This window comes from Mobula birostris, chromosome 27, assembly GCF_030028105.1.
Source record: "Mobula birostris isolate sMobBir1 chromosome 27, sMobBir1.hap1, whole genome shotgun sequence".
NCBI lineage: Eukaryota > Metazoa > Chordata > Chondrichthyes > Myliobatiformes > Myliobatidae > Mobula > Mobula birostris.
In genome coordinates, this window is record NC_092396.1 from 11,997,456 (window position 1) to 12,016,880 (window position 19,425).

The window sequence follows — 19,425 nt, forward strand, 5'->3', positions numbered from 1 at the left end:
GTTTGTTATCTTCATAGAGTTAAAGTCACGAGAAGTCATGAGAATTCGACCTTTTTCTGCTTCATAGAAGTCTACCACAGAAAAGGCATTGAAACTGGTGAAATGCCTCTCCATTCACCTTTTTCCAAGCATCGAGTTCAAGTTCCAGTTTATCATCATTCAACTGTACACTTGCATGCCACCAAACGGAACAACACTCCTCTGGACCAAGGTACAGATAACGCACGCACAACACATAAAGTAATAATACCACAAATAAGCTACCAAACAATAAAATATATTCCAGTAAATAGACACTTAGCATAAGGGTGCAATTACAATTCAAGTTAAAAGGTAAAGAGTATAACGCTACTGGTGATTTATAATTGATGAGACCTGGCAGGGAGTTCAGCAGTCTCGTGGCCTGGGGGAAGAAGGTGTTTCTTATCCTAACAGTCATTGTCCTAATGCTATTGATCTTCCTACCTGATGGTAAGTTGTGGGATGGATGGGATTCTTGACAATGTCAGAGGCCCTGTGTATGCAAGGCTCCTGATAAATATCACAGATGAGTGGAAGAAAGACCCTGCGGGAACCTTGTGGAGTTTTGTGAAGAAAGGTGAAGAAGGACCTTAAGGTGCAAGCCCATAGCTCCTTGAAAGTGGTAATAGAGTTAGAATGGGAGTAAAGAATGAAAATGGCATGCTTGTCTTCATTGGTCAGGCTGTTGAGTAGAAAGGGCAGGAAGTCTTGTTGTAGCTGTATAAAATTTTGGTCAAGCTACATTTGGAGTGTTGTGTGCAATTCTGGTTGCTGCATTTTAGGAAGGATGTGGAGGATCTGGAGAGGGTGCAGAAGAAGTTCATCATGAAGTCATCTGGATTAGAAAGTATTAGCTACTTGGAAAGGTTGAGCAAACTTGCATAGTTTTCTCTGGAGTCGTGGAGGCTGAGAGGCAACCTGATCGAAGTATATATGGTTATGCGGGGTCTAGCAGGGTAGCTGATTAGAGTCCTTTTTCCCCAGGATGAAAATGTCAAATACTGGAAGGCATAGTTTTCCAGTGATAGGGAGAAAGTTGAAAGAAGGTTTACATGGCACTTATTTTTTAAAATGGAGAATGATAGATCCCTGGGTATGTGTATTGATAGGGGAACTGTTGGAATCTTATAAGAAGTTTTAAGCAGACATTGAATGTGCAGGGAATGGAGCTATGTGCAGGTAAATGAGATTACAGTGGATTGGCATCATGACCATCACAGACACCATGGGCTAGACAGCCTGTTTTAATGCTGCGGAGCTCTATGTGCTGTGTAAGTTGGGCCTTGGAAAAGCGAAGCTGTGCTGATTTGTGAAGGAGTTCAAAACATAAATGGGGATGCTGGAAGATCTCGGCCAATCAAGGAGCGTCCATGGAAAGAAAGTCAGCTCAAAATGTTAACTGGTTTCTCTCTCCACAAGGGCTGCTTGATTAGCTGAGTTTTTCCTGAATTCCAGTACTGAAATGATTGGAGATATCCATTCTTCAAGCTTCTGGGTGAGTTGATGCTTGTAGGTTTTGAGTTTCTTAAGGATGTATTTTCATTGACTTTATTTGCTAGACAGGTTTTGATTGCCCAAAAGAGTTGAGGGAGAATTTTCCAGAGTATTCCTTCCTTATTGTTTCTCTTTGTTTCTTTGCTGGTCTGTTAAAATACTAAATGTAAGGATGAAATATTTGGTTAAAATCAGCTGGCCTGCTTGGAAATAAGCAGTCTTTTCTTGTTCATTAATTTGTATGTAAAATATTATAACAATAATTGCTGTATCTACATAGATTAATGTCAAACCAAATGGTATTAACTATTCCACATAACAATCAGTTTGGGAAAAGAAAGGGAAATTTCCTTCTGTGTCAGTAACCTTACAAACACTGGGGGTACAGCTCCTGAATTTCAGACTTAGCTGAAATAGCAATGCAGTTCTTCCCATTGTTTTCTGTACCTGCAAGACAAAGCAATCCAACAAAACTTCGTTCTCAAATTCTGGGATTGCGGATGTAGTAAGAAATTGGGAATGTGGTTAAAAAAAGACAAACGCCAAAACTATTGTTTTTAATTTCCAAGTTGTACTTGAATATTGAAGTTACAAAAGTAAATTATTACCTGATGAATCCAGACATATTTCTAATAAATTTAAATCACTGAACAAAATTAAATGCCATTTATTTTGTGGGTGTAACAAAGGATTTCAGCCCACATCATCCAGGCCATGCTCACTTCCTGCTGCTGCCTTCAGAAAGGAGCTATAGGAGCCTCAGGTCCCACACCACCAGGTTCAAGAATGGTTATTACCCTTCAGACCCAGAGTGAAAAACTTCACTCACATCAACACTGAACTGATTCCACAGCAAATGGAACACACACAAAATGCTGGAGGAACTCAGCAGCTCAGGCAGCGTCTATGGTAAAGACCCTTCTTCAAGTCTCCCCTTCTCTCCTTCCTTTCCAGTCCTGAAAAAGGGTCTCAGTCCGAAACATCAGCTGTATACTCTTTTCCATAAACGCTGCCTAACCTGCAGGGTTCCTCCAGCATTTTGTGTGTGTCGCATAATTTTTTTGAGTATGTGGTTCTACAACCAAAGAGCTCACTTTTAAGGACTCTAGAACTTATGTTCTCAATATTTATTATTTATGTATTTATTGTTATTATTTTATTTTTTCTTTTTTGCATTTGCACAATTTGTTGTCTTTAGCACATTAATTGTTTGTCTTTGTTGTGTATAGTTCTTCATTGCTATAATTTTGTTTACATTTACTGTGTATGCCCACAAAAAAATGAATCTCAGGGTTGCAGGCGGTGACATATACGTACTTTAATAATAAATTTACTTTGAATTATTGAACTCCATGAGCTTCACACGATGAAGGAATTTCATTGCACCTTGGATGTACAGTATGTGACAATAAGCTAATCTGGATCTCGTGTTGGTCAGCTACCAAAGTAGGTGCGAGGTACCAGTGTTTTGATGGGTATAGATAGGAGTAAATGCAAGCAGGCTTTTTGCACTGAGACTAGAGGTAGAGGTCATGGGTTAAGTGTGAAAGGTGAAATGTTTAAGTGGAACATGAGGAGGAACCTTTTCACTCAGAGGACAGTGAGAGTGCATATTGAGCTGTCAGTTGATGTAATGGATGCAGGTTCAATTTCAGCATTTAGGAGGAACTTGGATAAGTACATGGATGGGAGGGGTATGGAAGCACAGGTCGATGGGATTAAGCAGAATTATACCTCAGTATGGACCGGATGGTGCGAAGGGCTTGTTTCTACATTGTAGTACTCTACGACACTATAACAAAGGAACGTAAAGCCTTCTCTTCTCCCGGCCTCCTTAGTACGAATGAGATTCCCTTCTGCTATCCCTGTAAATTCTGGTGGAATAGACAATGCTGGAGTTCTGGTGAAGCTGCCTTGGTCATCAGATGGACATCATATCCAACTCCAAATGGAAATCAGATGATTTTGAAGAGTAAGTTGCATTACCTTTGACAAGAACATACTGTTTCCTAACTACAACTTGTTCAGCCAACTCGTTCTGAAAATACCGTGCTCCTTAATAAATGTTTTTCTTTCTTTGCTGGAGAAGGAATGTGCACCATTTTGAATCGCCTTCTTCTCATCAGGACCATTTTGGTAATACTGAGAGAACCAGAGAAACTGTTGATCTCACCTACTCAAAAATAAAAGTGAGCAATGTAGCACAAAACAAATTTAAAACTCTGATGGTTTTACCTTTTGGAATATTTGGGGAGAATATGCTTAAGTTTCTGAAGATATTCGATGGCATAGACCACAACTTCTTCTTCGGGATGGACTTCAATATCAACACTTGACATGATCCCTTGAATGATCTGCAACCAGTTAAATCCCTAGGACACAACCATTCAATGAAAATAATCAGCACTTATCATTGTCATAATTGGCGCCTTTCTCAAGCAGGGACATAACATTCCACAGTAAATACAGCCTGAGAACTTCATTCAGCATTCATCAGGCCACAATGTTTGAGGACAGCCTCAGTTATGTGCATCCACATGGACAATGATCTACCTCAAGTTATCTCCAGCCCTGCAGATAGAGGTCCACAGGGCTCTTGTGAGGTAAGACAAAAGACCAGCACCTCCTGGCACTGACTCTTTCAGACTCTGCCAGACAACTGTTTGACAATAGACCTCATCCTATATGAATACTGTTAATGACAAGAGAAAACTGGTGACTAAAATGATACATACCAGTACAAATACTAAAACATATTTTGCATCGACCTATTTGAGGGCAACAGTGGTAAGTAAGTAAGATGATCTAATTCAAAATTCTGAGAAAAGAAAATACATATCTTCATTTATGTGGAATCATTCTTATCCACTTGAGAATAGACCATAAGATAAAGGAGTAGAATTAGGCCACTTGGCCCATTGAGTCTACTCTGCCATTTCATCATGGCTGATCCAATTTTGCTCTCAGCCCCAATCTCCTGTCTTCTCCCCGTATCCCTACATGCCCTGAATCAAGAAACTATCGACTTCTGCCTTAAACATACCTATCACATTGCCACCTGTGGCAATGAATTCCATATATTCACCACTCACTGGCTAAAGAAATTCCTCCTCGTCTCCGTTCTAAAAGTGGTTGTGTCCTCTGGTCTTAGACTCTCCCACTATAGGAAACAGCCTCTCCCTGCCCACTCTATCGAGGCCTTTCAACATTCGATAGGTTTCATTGAGGTCACCCCTCATTCTTCTGAACTCCAGTGAGTAGAGGCCCCGAGTAGTCAAACACTCCTCATAGGGCAAGCCTTTCAACCCCAGAATCATTTTTGCAAACCTCCTTTGAACGCTCTCCAATGTTCACATATTCTTTCTTCCAATATCTTACTATATCTTACTATTCAGCCAGAAACTCGCTAATCTGGCATTCTGTAATCTGGTATAGTTCGAACCTGTGGTACAGATCTGTAGCTAAGATCTAAAATTAAGTAAAACCAGTACTAATCTGTAGTCTCAGGCCGAGACCCTTCGTTCTGACAAAGGGTCTCGGCCCAAAACGTCGACTGTACCTCTTCCTAGAGATGCTGCCTGGCCTGATGCGTTCACCAGCAACTTTGATGTGTGTTGCTTGAATTTCCAGCATCTGCAGAATTCCTCGTGTTTACTAATCTGTAGTTGATTAACCTACAAGTGCAATTTTTGTGATCTCAGCCAATAGTGTTTTCAACTTAAGGAACTTTGAGTTACAGACAGTTATTTAAAGAACTGTTATGGAGAGTTTGTTCTTTAAAAGAACAGATTTAAAAGATTTAAAGACAAGCTTCATTTGTCACATGTACATTGAATCATACAGTGAAATATGTCATTTACGTCAAATCAAATCAGCGAAGATATGCTGGGGGCAGGCAGCAAATGTCACCACACTTTCAGCACCAGCGTAGCATATCTACAACTTATTAACCCTAACTTTACATCTTTGGAACATGGGAGGAAATTGGAGCAGCTTGAGGAAACCAATGCATTCACTGGGGGAACACACACATTCCTTAGAGACTGATGGCGGGAATCAAACACCGATCATTGTTTGCTGGCACTGTAAAGTGACTGCGCTAACTATTATTTAAGGCAGAGATAGTTGATAGGTTCTTGGTTAGTCAGGGCATGAAGGGATATGGGGAGAAGACAGGAGATTGGGGCTGAGAGGGAAATTGGATCACTTCTGTGCTGCCAGTTCTCCGCCTCAGAGGAAGATGTTCAGTGGCCTTTTCTGTGGTCCAGCAATTTCTTCAGCCCAGTACCAGTCAGGTTCCAGGCATGCTGGCCTAGAGAGTTTGAACCTATACATCAGGAAAAGTAGCTTTGAAATATAGCTGCTGTTGTCTTGTATTGCAGCTTGTGTAATAGAACCTCCTATTAGTAGACAGCTAGAGTTTTAGAAATGCTGGTGTAGGGATAATTTTTGGCCAGAAGGTGAAGGCAAACATTTATCTCATTTTGATGGTCAAAAAGAACACCGTTAACAGGGAGGTATAGAACATTCAGAGGCGCAGTGATTAACACCATACATATACAGTTACGTTATTGGGTACCTTCTGTACCTAATAAAGTGGCCATTGAGTGTACGTACATGGTCTTCTGCTGCTGTAGCTCATCTGCTTCAAGGTTTAATGTGCTGAGTGTTCACAGTTGCTCTTAGACCATAAGGTATAGGAGCAGAAGTAGGCCATTTGGCCCATCAAGTCTTCTCCGCCATTCAATCATGGGCTGATCCAATTCTTCCAGTCATCCCCACTCCCCTGCTTTCACCCCATACCCTTTGATGCCCTGGCTAATCAAGAACCTATCTATCTCTGCCTTAAATACACCCAATGAATTGGCCTCCATAGCCGCTCGTGGCAACAAATCCCACAGATTTATCACCCTCTGACTAAAGTAATTTCTCTGCATCTCAATTCTAAAAGGACGTCCTTCAATCCTGAAGTCGTGCCCTCTTGTCCTAGAATCCCCTACCATACAAAATAACTTTGCATATCTAATCTGTTCAGGCCTTTTAACATTTGAAATGTTTCTATGAATTCCCCCCTCATTCTGAACTCCAGGGAATACAGCCCAAGAACTGCCAGATGTTCCTCATACGGTAACCCTTTCATTCCTGGAATCATTCTCGTGAATCTTCTCTGAACCCTCTCTAATGTCAGTATATCCTTTCTAAAATAAGGAGCCCAAAACTGCACACAATACTCCAAGTGTGGTCTCGGGCCTTATAGAGTCTCAACATCACATCCCTGCTCTTATACTCTATACCTCTAGAAATGCCAACATTGCATTCGCCTTTTTCACAACCTCTTCTGCACACCGTCGTCATAAAGTGTGGTTATTTGAGTTACAGTCGCCGTCCTGTTAGCCTGATCCAGTATGGCCATTCTTCTCTGACCTCTATCACTAACATTTTTACCCACAGAACTGCTGCTCACTGGATGTCTTTTAATTTTCTTGCCATTCTCTGCAAACTCTAGAGACTGTTGTGTGTGGAAATCCCAGGAGGTCAGCAGTTTCTGAGAAACTCAAACTACCCCATCTTGTATCACCAACCATTCTGCAGTCAAAGTCACTGAGATCACATTTCTTTCCCATTCTGACATTAGGTCTGAACAACAGAACCTCTTGACCATGTCTTCATGCTTCTATGTGTTGAGTTGCTGTCATGTGATTTGCTGATTAGATATCTGCATTAACGAGCAGGTGTACCTAATAAAGTGGTAATTTAATATATATCTATTGGAGAGGATAATTATGTATTAAAGAGTTATATCAATAGACAGAGCCATCTACAAATAGACAATGCACGTGCACAAAAGATTTACTGAGACAAGCAACCAACCCAAATTCTGCCGACAATCAAGGGAATCATTTCCTCAGCATTAGATAAAGTGTCAGATTAACTTTCAAAAATAGCATTTACTTCCAGAAAGCAATGAATGAGAACAACAAAGAGAAAAATTACTCACATGGAGATCAAACTTCATTTGGAGTTCAGCAAGTGTCATCTTGTTGTAGAGCTGGGTAATATCATGCCTTTCCTCTGGTGTTGCAGTAGCCTTTGAAGAGATTAAGACTTAGTTGTCTGTTGTAAGATACATAGATTCTGCATATGTACATACGTTCTGCTTTAATATCTATATTCATTAGCCAACCAAAACATAGAACACCCATATGAACATTAGAACCTTGCATTTGATACATTTAAGGTTACATCATTTATCAGATAAATCATCATTACGTAAACAAGACTGATGAAACTGATTTCATGAACAATTATACAGGGGTTCTCAACCTGGGCTCCACAGACCCCTCAGTTAATGGTAGGGGTCCATGGCATAAAAAAGATTGGGAACCCCTGATATAGTACAAATATACATTGATGTTGGAGAAACTGTTCCCAACGGTTGATTTTTAGATAAATTGCACTGCACAGCCTCTAAACATTTTCTTCACATATTTTCCTTTCTTGATTCATCCACCCTGTTTTCTGAAATATTAACTTGATGCTTAAAACCATGTTTGTGATGTGAGCTTTGTGGTGATGTCATTGTCTCAGAGAGAAGGTCGATGGTTCGCGATGTCCTTACTGGTAATGAGAAGGCTTGTGATATCTAATGGACCAAGCACTTTTAGTCAATGGACTTTTGATGTGGATTGAGAATGCGACAGGATAACCAGATTTGCTGCCATTGACAGAGATGAGAGAAGGGATAAAGCTTTGTTCAGGTCAACCTGCAACAGAGGATATAGTCACAGAGTAATCCAACATGAGAACAGGCCTTATGGCTCAACTTGTCCTCTATGATCATGGTGCCCAACAAGATTCTCCTATTTGCCACATTTCACCCATATCCCTCTAACTCTCTCCTATTCATGTCCTTATCAAGGATGGTGAAACATATTTTATTCCTTAAACACAATCCAAACCTTGCCTTTTATCGTGACTAATACCATGAATGGAATACAGAAGCATCAAATACTCACATTGGCCATTTCACATTCAAGCTCCAAAACCGTCATCATTTCTTCTTCAACAAAACTGTCATTTTTTGTAATGTTCTTGTCTTCCCTGATCAGCTTAGCGATGGAAATCATAAATTGCAAATAGGCTTCGCGCACCTTCAATAACAAGGTAGTATTAGACTGATTTATCTGGTAGATAGAACCACAAAAAACCTTCTACACTTCCAAAGTGTTGGGAATAAGGGGATAAAGTACTGCCTGGCAAACTCATTGTAGCATTGGCCAATAATCCATTTTCCTTGAGATATGAAAACATTGGTACTGTTGTATTTATTACCCAATTCTTGTGCCCTAAGGATGATTAAAGTGTGAAGCTTGAGTCACCGTTCATTCAGACAAAGTAGAGTTGGCATGTCACTGATGCACTGAGATTCTTAATGACATTTTCAGACACAATTTTGGTGCCAGCCCAAAACTGACAGATGTTTTGAATTCAGTTTCACTATTTACCATAGAAGAATTTAAACACATGACCTGGGGGTTACTGATACATAGCATAGCACATGTCCAATAGCAACATTTGACAAATCATGGTTCTACAAATCCCATGCCTTTTTGAATTCGAGCATGTGAATTCCAGCAAGCACGTTTCTATACTAGCAGCATTAAACATTAATTTTATTTATTTTATTTAGAGATACAGCACAGATCAGGTTTTTCGGGCCCAGTGAGACACGCCCCACCTATTTAACCCAAGTCTAATCACAGAACAATTTACAATGACCAATTAACCTTCAATCGATACATCCTTGTGGGAGGAAATGCATGCAGTCAAGGGGAGAATGTACAAACTCCTTACAGACAGCACCAGAATTAAACTCCAAACTCCAATGCCCTGAGCTATAGTAATGTCATGCTAACCATTACACTACCGTGGTGTTCTAATGCTCATGCAACTGTATTAAATGTCAAACTATAAAACTAACTAATAAACATGGGCAACATTCCAACAGGATCTTCTTGTTTTAAATCTACGATCCACTATGCAGCCAGTAACCATACTTTGATCAACTACTTCAGCTGATTATCAATTCTACTGCTCTCCTCTACACTGAGATTTAATCTGTGCTTGGGTTTCTCACTAATTTTAACTTTGTGAGGGTCACATAAACTATTACTTTAATATCCTGCTTTTCAGTTATGCAATAACAGTGGGTGATACCCAAAATGACCTATAAACTATGGATCTTAAGAAATCATAGATTATGTGTACAGTCTATAATTTACTGTGCACTCATTGTGCTCATTATTCATGGAGATCACATTGTTGTAGATGATCACAATGGCTCTTGTGTACATTGATATTATCACGCTATTTCCATCCACTACACTTTGCTCTTCTAATAACTCTGCCACACGTTCTACTTGCTATATTTTAATCGAGATGATGAGAAATAGTTCTTATTTTCATGTAAACTAGATGCGTTTCCCACTTTGCTTCCAAATTACTGGCTGACTCAGGGTTGTAAACAGATTTTTCATTAACTCTAATGAATTGAAAATATTGCTGGCAAAGTCTGTAAACACTAAATTCAACATTCAAAGTAAATTTATTATCAAAGTATGTATATATTACCATATACTACCCTGAGCTTCAGTTTTTGCAGGCATTCACAGCAGAACAAAGAAGGACGATAGAATCAATGAAAAATTACAAACAACCAAAATGCAACTGAAGACGAACTGTAAATAAAATAATAATAAACAAGTAAATAAATAATACCAAGAGCATGAATTGTAGACTCCTGAAACTGAGTTCTTGAAAGATTGCTAAACAGCCCAATATGCAACTTGCTTAAAAGGTAACTGCAAGCTGCTTTGGAACAGAACATAGATATCGAGCAATTCATGAATGAATGGAATTAAGAAGTACTTTGCAGTACTAAGACATTTTCTGTATTAATGGTTTTAGTACTCACCCTCCTGAAGTTTCCATCTCTAAAGTAATAGTCTCTGGAAGGCATCCCCAGGCCAGGTTGATCAATCTGCAAGAGTAACAGGTGGTGTATTAAGCAAAGATGAAAGAACATCCAACAGACCAATTTCCATCTCTGATTGTTGCTTCACGACAACTCAAAGAGAAAAATGGACACATCTCCTGGGTAAAATTGCAGAAGCTTCTTCAGCATCTACATTAAGGTATGGACATATGTATATTTGTTCTGTGATGACAACAACCGCGGCTTCAAGCAAGAGGGTTAAAATTACAATTAATGGGCCTTTGACTGGGATCAACAATCTGATTATATTAGCTCCTAAGCCAACTGAAAACCTTTTCAACTTGTGTAACTTTATATTCCTGCAAACTTGAATGTTAAAATTGGAAGAATCAACAACCATGATATCTTTCTTTTTCAGTAATTTTTCGAAATGATATCGTATTTGTAAGTAGGATGCCGTGCATAATTCTGATTTGACGGAGACAGACATGAGAAGGCACACAGGAACATCTGGAGAAATTTCTGAAATGCCAGTTCACTGCCGCTGTTACTGTGCGATCAAGAATCTCCGGAGGGAAGGCCCCAAAATCCCCGGCTTTGCCTGCTGCTGGCGACCAAGGCTGAGCTCGAAGCGTTCGGCAGAGGTGGCGTTCGGTACTCGATGTCGGAGGGCTGATCGGAGCTCAGAGTTTTCCGACGACTCAGAGTCGGACTGTGGTTGGGCACAGCAGGGAGAGTTTTCTTCCTTCTCCCGTCTGCGTGAGATGTGGGACTTTTGAGAGACTTTGAACTTTTTTACTGTGCCACGGCCTGTTCTTCATTAAGTTATGGCATTGTTGCACTGTTGTAACTATATGTTATAATTACGTGGTTTTTGTTAGTTTTTCAGTCTTGGTCTGTCCTGTGTTTCTGTGATATCACACTGGAGGAATATTGTATCATTTCTTAATGCATGCATTACTAAATGACAATAAAAGAGGACTGCGTGTCCTCACAATCTAATCTAATCTAAATGTTTGATTAAACCTTGCACATTGTTCAAATTTTTAAGATTTAGTTTAATTATAAATTAACCATGCATGAACATAGCCATATGAAACAGCGTTCCTCTGATGCCAAGGTGCAAAACATATTACCACCAGCACACAGCATGCTGCTCATAGCACATAGCATTAAATATTTCAGTTTTAGACTCCTGATTTATATTATTCCTCATCAATCAGAATCTAGTCAAATAAGAGGAGAAGGCTGATTGGCCTTTGAGCTTGCTCCACTATTTAATTTAATTGTCGCTGATTCTCTGTCTCAGTAATACATTCCCATTCTTCCCCCATACATTTTGATGCCTTTTGTGTCTAGAAATACATCTCTAACTTATATATATTCAACAACTTGTCCTCCACTGGCTGTTGTGACAGTGAATTCAATTTATTCACTGGTCTCTGAGCAAAGAATTTCACTTCAATCCAGTCTTGATAGTCATGAGCCCTGTGGGCCTCTGTGGCTTGCTATAGAACATTGATCCTCTAGGTTTTGACTGGCATGTGTGAGACACAATTGGTTTACTGGTGATTACAGAATGTCTCTCTGGTGCTTCCCGCTTCCTCCCCTCTCCCTTCCCCTTTTCCCAACCTCTCCCTGCCCCCTTCCCACTCTCATCCACAACAGAGACCCACATCAGAATCAGGTTTATCATCACTCATATATGTCATGAAATTTGTTTTTTTTTGCAGCAGTACAGCGCAATACATAAAATTATTATAGTACTGTGTAGAAGTCTAAGGCTCCCTAGCTATATATATATGCCTTAGGCTTTTGCACAGTACTGGATGTTCAACGTGGTCATTGTGCGCCAAAGGGCCTGTTCATGTTCTATGCTCTAAGTAGTGTTTAACAGAGTTGCAACTTACTGCACATAACTTCTTAGCAGAGAGCTCTTCGGCCATACCGGTTTGCAAAGAAACAGCTCCGTACTTACTCATAGAACAAATCAAGGTTTTCCCTGAGACTGTGCTACCTTAAAGGTCAAAATACTACTTTCTTTGTTCTGACTGAGCTCTGCTGACCCATTTTGACATCAAGCAAAACTCCATGAGGGCCTTTACGGCTTTGCTTGTGGAGATCAGTGCCTGTGTTACAAATGCTCTCAGCTTTAAAGCCTCAGGATCATTCCAGGCTGGTGCTGCTGATCTTTGGTATTCATGTTTTGTCATACATTGGTGTACCAGAGAGGTCACTCAAATTCCATACTCGCGGAGAGAGGGCTTCATTTTACAGTAGACAGAGTGGCAGTGGGATATGCCTTGTTTCCAATGTCTCTCAAAAGTGTGGACCTTCATAGAGTGGACGGGGGTTCTCAGAGATCCTCATGGCAGAGACCCGCCAGGAGCACTGGAATGGGGCTGGGTTAACACACAGACAGCATGAGCCCTCTGAACACTGTACTTCAGCTGCCTGTCCAGGTTCCTCACGGCCCTTCGGAGGTTCACTCCAAGCACCTCCCATCATTGCAGCGTCCATTCATACACCGGCAACACTTGCCTGTACCTGGAAGAGTATTGCTTGTGTCAAGATGAAGCCACCCTCAGGGTGGAGGAGCAACACCTTATATTCCACCTGGGTACCCTCCAATCTGATGGCATTAATATTGATTTCTCCTCCCCCCACCCTCTTTCCTCTGTTCCCCACTCCGATGTTTTACTTCTTCTCACTTGCCTATTACTTCCCCCGGGACCTCTTCTCTTACCCTTTCTCTTAAGGCCCACTATCCTCTCCGAGCAGATTCCTTCTTCTCCAGCCCTCGATCTTTCCCACCCACCTGGCTTCACCTATCATCTTCCACCTAACGTCCTTCCCCTCCACCCACCATTTTATTCTGGCATCGTTCCCCTTTCTTCTCAGTGCCGAGAAACAGGCTCGGCCCAAGACGTTAACTGTTTATCCTTTTCCATAGATGCTGCCTGACCTGTTGATTTCCGCTAGTGTTTTGTGTGTGTTGCTTTTTTTATTCATTTTACAGCTGGTTGGTATGACTGATAAGGCCTACACTTGCCTTTTCTGATTACCCATGAGGCATTTAGGCCCATTGCCATGAAAGGACTGGGAAGGAAGGGGGAAGATGCTGGAATGAAAATGTGGGGGAAGTGGAAGGAGGATAGCAAGAAGGTGATAGGTGATAATGGAATATCACATTGATGTCACAGTGATAATGTAAGTTGCCACAGGCCTGTTACCCTTGTCTAGTGGAGAGACAGACGACATGGGAGCTGTGCAGCCTTGGCTGTAGCAAGGACTAGGCCTCAAGCCTTGGGCTTGCCTGCTGCTGCAGACCAGGCGAGAGATGCAGAAGCATTTACAATGTGGCGTCTGAGCTCAGCTGGGGCCTGGCCTCTCCCATTGGTGCTGCTTGGCCGTGTTCAAGCGGTGGAGTAACAGGCTGGATTGCATGCATCTGTACTTTGCTGGGAGACTGTACCATCGATAGCTGAGATATTGTTGCTCAGGGTCTTGGACCATATATATGTTATTCTATTTGAGTCAATATGCTTCTTTGCTTGCTGTTTTGAATTATGTTACTTGCTATTTTTGAATGTTTGCTTGTTATGTTGAATGTTTTGCAGCTTGGCCCCAGAGGAACGCTGTCTCGTTCAGCTGAATCTGAGTATGGTTTAAACAATAATTAAACTTGACTTGATTTGAAGTCAGGTGGGTGGGAAAGTTAAAAGGCTGGAGAAGAAGTAGTCTGATTGGAGAGGAGAGGTGTGTTCTGAAGGTATAACTGATCTAAAAAAAAGGGGTCTGCACTTCGTGCCTCTGTGCATTCCTGGATATAACTTCAATGCAATAGTGAGGAAATGCTGTATTGTCAAAAGTGCATCTTTCAAAAAGTATACTAAATTGGAGTTCTTGCTGTTCCAATGCCCTAGCAATTTGCAAAGGCAAACGGGGCTATTCCCTACCTCAACTAGCAGATGACTGAATTACTCTATTTGTACAAGAGATTTTGCAGATGCTGGAAATCCAGAGTAACACACACAAAACGCTGGAGGAACTCAGGCAGCATCTATGGAAATGAATAAACAGTTGATGATTTCCTTGACCCTTCATCAGGACTGGTAGGGAAGGGGAAAGACACCAGATAAAAAGGTGGGGGGAGGAGGACTAGCTAGGTGACTGGTGAATCCAGGTGGGTGGGAAAGGTAAAGGATGGAGAAGGAGGAATCTGACAGGAGAGGAGCATGGACCATGGGAGAGAGGGAAAAAGGAGGGGCACCAGGGAGAGGTAATAAGCAGGCAAGGAGAAGGAGAAGAGGCAAGAGATCAGAGTGGGAAATAGAAGGAATGGGAAGGGGGAGGGGAAAATAGAATTACCTGAAGGAGAAATCAATGTTCACGTCATCAGTCTGTGGGATATGATATTGGAATAGCCCAGGTGAGTAATCGTGAGCATTTTGTAGATGACACCCATTGCAGCCACTATGCACTTGTGATGGACAGAATGAACATTTATTCTGTTTAATGAGGTGCCAATCAAATCAGCTGACAAGTCTTGGATGATGCTAAACTTCTTGGATCATTGCCGTTGTATTTATCCAGATGAGTGGACAGTATTCCATCATGCCTTTGAGTTGTGCTTTGGAAAGGCCTTTTCCCTGAAGATTAACCTGCTGGTTGAGTCAGTGGTAAGGAAGGCAAATGCAATCATTTTGAGAAGGTTAGAATATAAAACCAAGGATATAATACAAAGGCTTTATAAGGCATTAATTAGACCGCACTTGGTGTATTGTGAGCATTTTTTGGTCCCTTATCTAAGAAAAGATGCACTGCCATTGGAAAGGATCCAGAGGACGTTCACAAGAATAATTCAGAAATGAAAGGGTTAATGTTTGAGCGGCATTTGATGGCTCTGGTCCTGTATAGGCTGGTGTTTAGAAGAATGAGGGTTGATCTCATTGAAACCCATCGAATATTGAAAAGCCTAGATAGTGTGGACGTGGAGAGGGTGTTTCCTATATGGGACAGTGTAGGACCAGAAGGGCGTCCATTTGGAACAGAGATGAGGAGGAATTTCTTCATCCAGAGGGTAGTGAAACTGAGGGGTTCATTGCCACAGACAGCTGTGGAGGCCAAATCATTGGGTATATTTAAAGTGGAAGTTGATAGATTTTTGATTAGTCAGGGCATCAAAGGTCATCGAGTGAAGGCAGGAGCATGGAGTTGGGAGGAATAATGAACCAGCTGTAATAGAATGGTGGAGCTGTCTTGATGGGCCGAATGGCCTAATTCTGCTCCTATGCCTTATGGTCTTAAAGATGGATAACCTTGAAATATCATGAGTAGGTGACCAACCATAGAATGCTCGGGCTCTGACCTGCTGTTGTACACATGGTATGTAAACGGCTGGACCAGGTAATTTTCCGGATCTTCAGAAAGTTGATAGGTAGGAATGGTGTACTGATATTTAAGGATATCGGTTAAAATATTACTCTTTGTGTTGAAGGTGGTTATTGAACATAGAAGATTACAATACCATATAAGCCCTTCAGCCTGCCACGCTGTGCCAATCTTTTAAACAGCTCTAAGATCAATCTGGCCCTTCCTTCCAACATAGCTCTCTGTTTTCCTGTCACCCATGTGCCCACCTAAGAGATTCTTAAATGCCCCTAATTTATCTGCCTCTACCACCACCCCTGGCAGGGTGTTCCACGCACTGTGCCATTACCAGTCACTTTTGCACTGTGACATTACTTGCCACTAATCAGCCCATGCTCAAGCACTGGTTTATTACAATATTTTATTTTTATTTATCTATTGAGCTACAGCACAGAACGGGCCCTTCTGCCGTGCCACTCAACAACTCCTGATTTAACCCTAGCCTAATCACGGGACAATTTACAACGACCAATTAACCTACCAACCAGTACGCCTTTGGAGTGTGGGAGGAAACTCACACTATCATGGGGAGAACATATAAACTCCTTACAGGCAGCAGTGGGAAATGAACCTGAGTTGCTGGTACTGTAAAGCATAGTGTTAACCACTGTGTAACTGTGCTACGCCATTGTTGAGGTCCTGTTGCACACGAGCACATACATATTCATCTGTTATCGATTTGCAAACGAGCGAAGATATGATGGCGCTAAACGGCGACTCCTTTGCTTGCATCTTCAGAAACAGTTCTTCTGAAGACTCTGACCTGGAGTTACACTAAGAAAAATCTGCACTGGCTGTTTTAATGGCAAGCACCATGTTAAAATAAATCAGAAACAGAAGAGACTCTGCAGACGTTGGAAATCCAGGGTAACACACACAAAATGGTGGAGGAACTCAGCAGGACAAGCAGCATCTATGGAGAGGAAAGAATGGTCAATATTTTGGGCCGAGATTCAGCCCAAAACATCAACCGTTTATTCCCCTTCATAAATGGTGCCTGGCCTGCAGAGTTCCTGAAACAGATCTTGTCACTTTTAGCACACTATTGCTCAGGGAAACAAGGCAGCATTGCTCCATAAACCTCACCTTCGAGGAGGTTACCAGGAAAGTGGATGAAGGGAAGGCAGTGGATATTGTCTACATGGACTTCAGTAAGGCCTTTGACAAGGTCCCGCATGGGAGGTTAGTTAGGAAAATTCAGTCGCTAGGTATACATAGAGAGGTGGTAAATTGGATTAGACATTGGCTCGATGGAAGAAGCCAGAGAGTGGTGGTAGAGAATTGCTTCTCTGAGTGGAGGCCTGTGACTAGTGGTGTGCCATAGGGATCAGTGCTGGGTCCATTGTTATTTGTCATCTATATCAATGATCTGGATGATAATGTGGTAAATTGGATCAGCAAGTTTGCTGATGATACAAAGATTGAAGGTGTAGTAGACAGTGAGGAAGGTTTTCAGAGCCTGCAGAGGGACTTGGACCAGCTGGAAAAATGGGCTGAAAAATGGCAGATGGAGTTTAATACTGACAAGTGTGAGGTATTGCACGTTGGAAGGACAAACCAACGTAGAACATACAGGGTTAATGGTAAGGCACCGAGGAGTGCAATGGAACAGAGGGATCTGGGAATACAGATACAAAATTCCCTAAAAGTGGCGTCACAGGTAGATAGGGTCGTAAACAGAGCTTTTGGTACATTGGCCTTTATTAATCAAAGTATTGAGTATAAGAGCTGGAATGTTATGATGAGGTTGTATAAGGCATTGGTGAAGCTGAATCTGGAGTATTGTGTTCAGTTTTGGTCACCAAATTACAGGAAGGATATAAATAAGGTTGAAAGAGTGCAGAGAAGGTTTACAAGGATGTTGCCGGGACTTGAGAAACTCAGTTACAGAGAAAGGTTGAATAGGTTAGGACTTTATTCCCTGGAGCGTAGAAGAATGAGGGGAGATTTGATAGAGGTATATAAAATTATGATGGGTATAGATAGAGTGAATGCAAGCAGGCTTTTTCCACTGAGGCAAGGGGAGAAAAAAACCAGAGGACATGGGTTAAGGGTGAGGGGGGAAAAGTTTAAAGGGAACATTAGGGGGGGCTTCTTCACACAGAGAGTGGTGGGAGTATGGAATGAGCTGCCAGACGAGGTGGTAAATGCTAAGGCCCCACCTCCCCCTCGTACCCCATCTGTTACTTATTTTTATGCACACATTCTTTCTCTCACTCTCTTTTTTCTCCCTCTGTCCCTCTGAATATACCTCTTGCCCATCCTTTGGGTCCCCCCCCCCCCGTCTTTCTTCCTGGACCTCCTGTCCCATGATCCTCTCGTATCCCCTTTTGCCTATCACCTGTCCAGCTCTTGGCTCCATCCCTCCCCCTCCTGTCTTCTCCTATCATTTTGGATCTCCCCCTCCCCCTCCAACTTTCAAATCCCTTACTCACTCTTCCTTCAGTTAGTCCTGACAAAGGGTCTCGGCCTGAAACGTCGACTGCACCTCTTCCTACAGATGCTGCCTGGCCTGCTGTATTCACCAGCAACTTTGATGTGTGTTGTTGGTAAATGCGGGTTCTTTTTTAACATTTAAGAATAAATTGGACAGATACATGGATGGGAGGTGTATGGAGGGATATGGTCCATGTGCAGGTCAGTGGGACTAGGCAGAGAATGGTTCGGCACAGCCAAGAAGGGCCAAAGGGCCTGTTTCTGTGCTGTAGTTTCTATGGTTCTATGGTTTCTAACTGAAAGTTGGCCATTTTTGTCTTGAACCATATTCAAATTGCTTTAATGGTAGTACATATGCATTAGATAAGAATGCAATCATTAATATTCACATGCCATTGCAACAAGTTGTAATTTAAAAAATCATCCAAGTATACTAATCCTTCAGCAGCAGATTCATAGTACCCATGCATGCAAAGCAATAATCCCTTGCATGCCAGCACCATTACAGAATACCACAGAAACAGGTCCTTACATAAGCTGCTAAATATGCAGGTCAATGAATTAAGGTGAAAATAGATGACTGACATTTTACTTACACAAATGATGTATCTGCTTGAGTTTCTATCATCAGTACAGACAAATATATCCACAATCACTCTCCTACTGTAATTGGCGGTGAGCTGTGGTAGCATGCTTTCTAAACTCCAGCCAGGCTCTGAGAAACAGGGAAAAACAGCACGCATTATTTTAACATGGCACAAGCAACATTCATCATCAGAGATCCTCACCACCCAGGTCATGCTCTCTTCTCACGGCTGCCATCAGATAGAAGGTACAGGTGCCTCAGGACTCACACCACCAGGTTCAAGAACAGTTACTATCCCTCAACCATCAGGCCTTTGAACAAAAAAGGAATACCTACACTCACTTGCCCATCCATTGAGATGTTCCCACAACTAATGATCTCACTTTAAGGACCCTTTATCTTGTTATTTCATGTTCATTGTTATTTGCACAGTTAGTTGTCTTCTGGACTCTGGTTGATC

The 19,425-nt window shown here is 41.6% G+C and overlaps 1 protein-coding gene across 1 annotated transcript in view; it reads right to left on the reverse strand.

Moving 5' to 3' along the window:
- mmel1 (membrane metallo-endopeptidase-like 1) overlaps positions 1–19,425 on the reverse strand; it is a 104,795-nt gene that overhangs the window by 43,951 nt on the left and 41,419 nt on the right. Inside the window, exons 7-11 of the mRNA XM_072244823.1 lie at positions 18,976–19,094; positions 10,490–10,555; positions 8,532–8,666; positions 7,514–7,603; positions 3,751–3,887 (exon numbers count right to left, since the gene is read on the reverse strand). Coding sequence (XP_072100924.1) covers positions 3,751–3,887; positions 7,514–7,603; positions 8,532–8,666; positions 10,490–10,555; positions 18,976–19,094 — 547 coding nt within the window. The remainder of the gene's footprint in view (positions 1–3,750; positions 3,888–7,513; positions 7,604–8,531; positions 8,667–10,489; positions 10,556–18,975; positions 19,095–19,425) is intronic.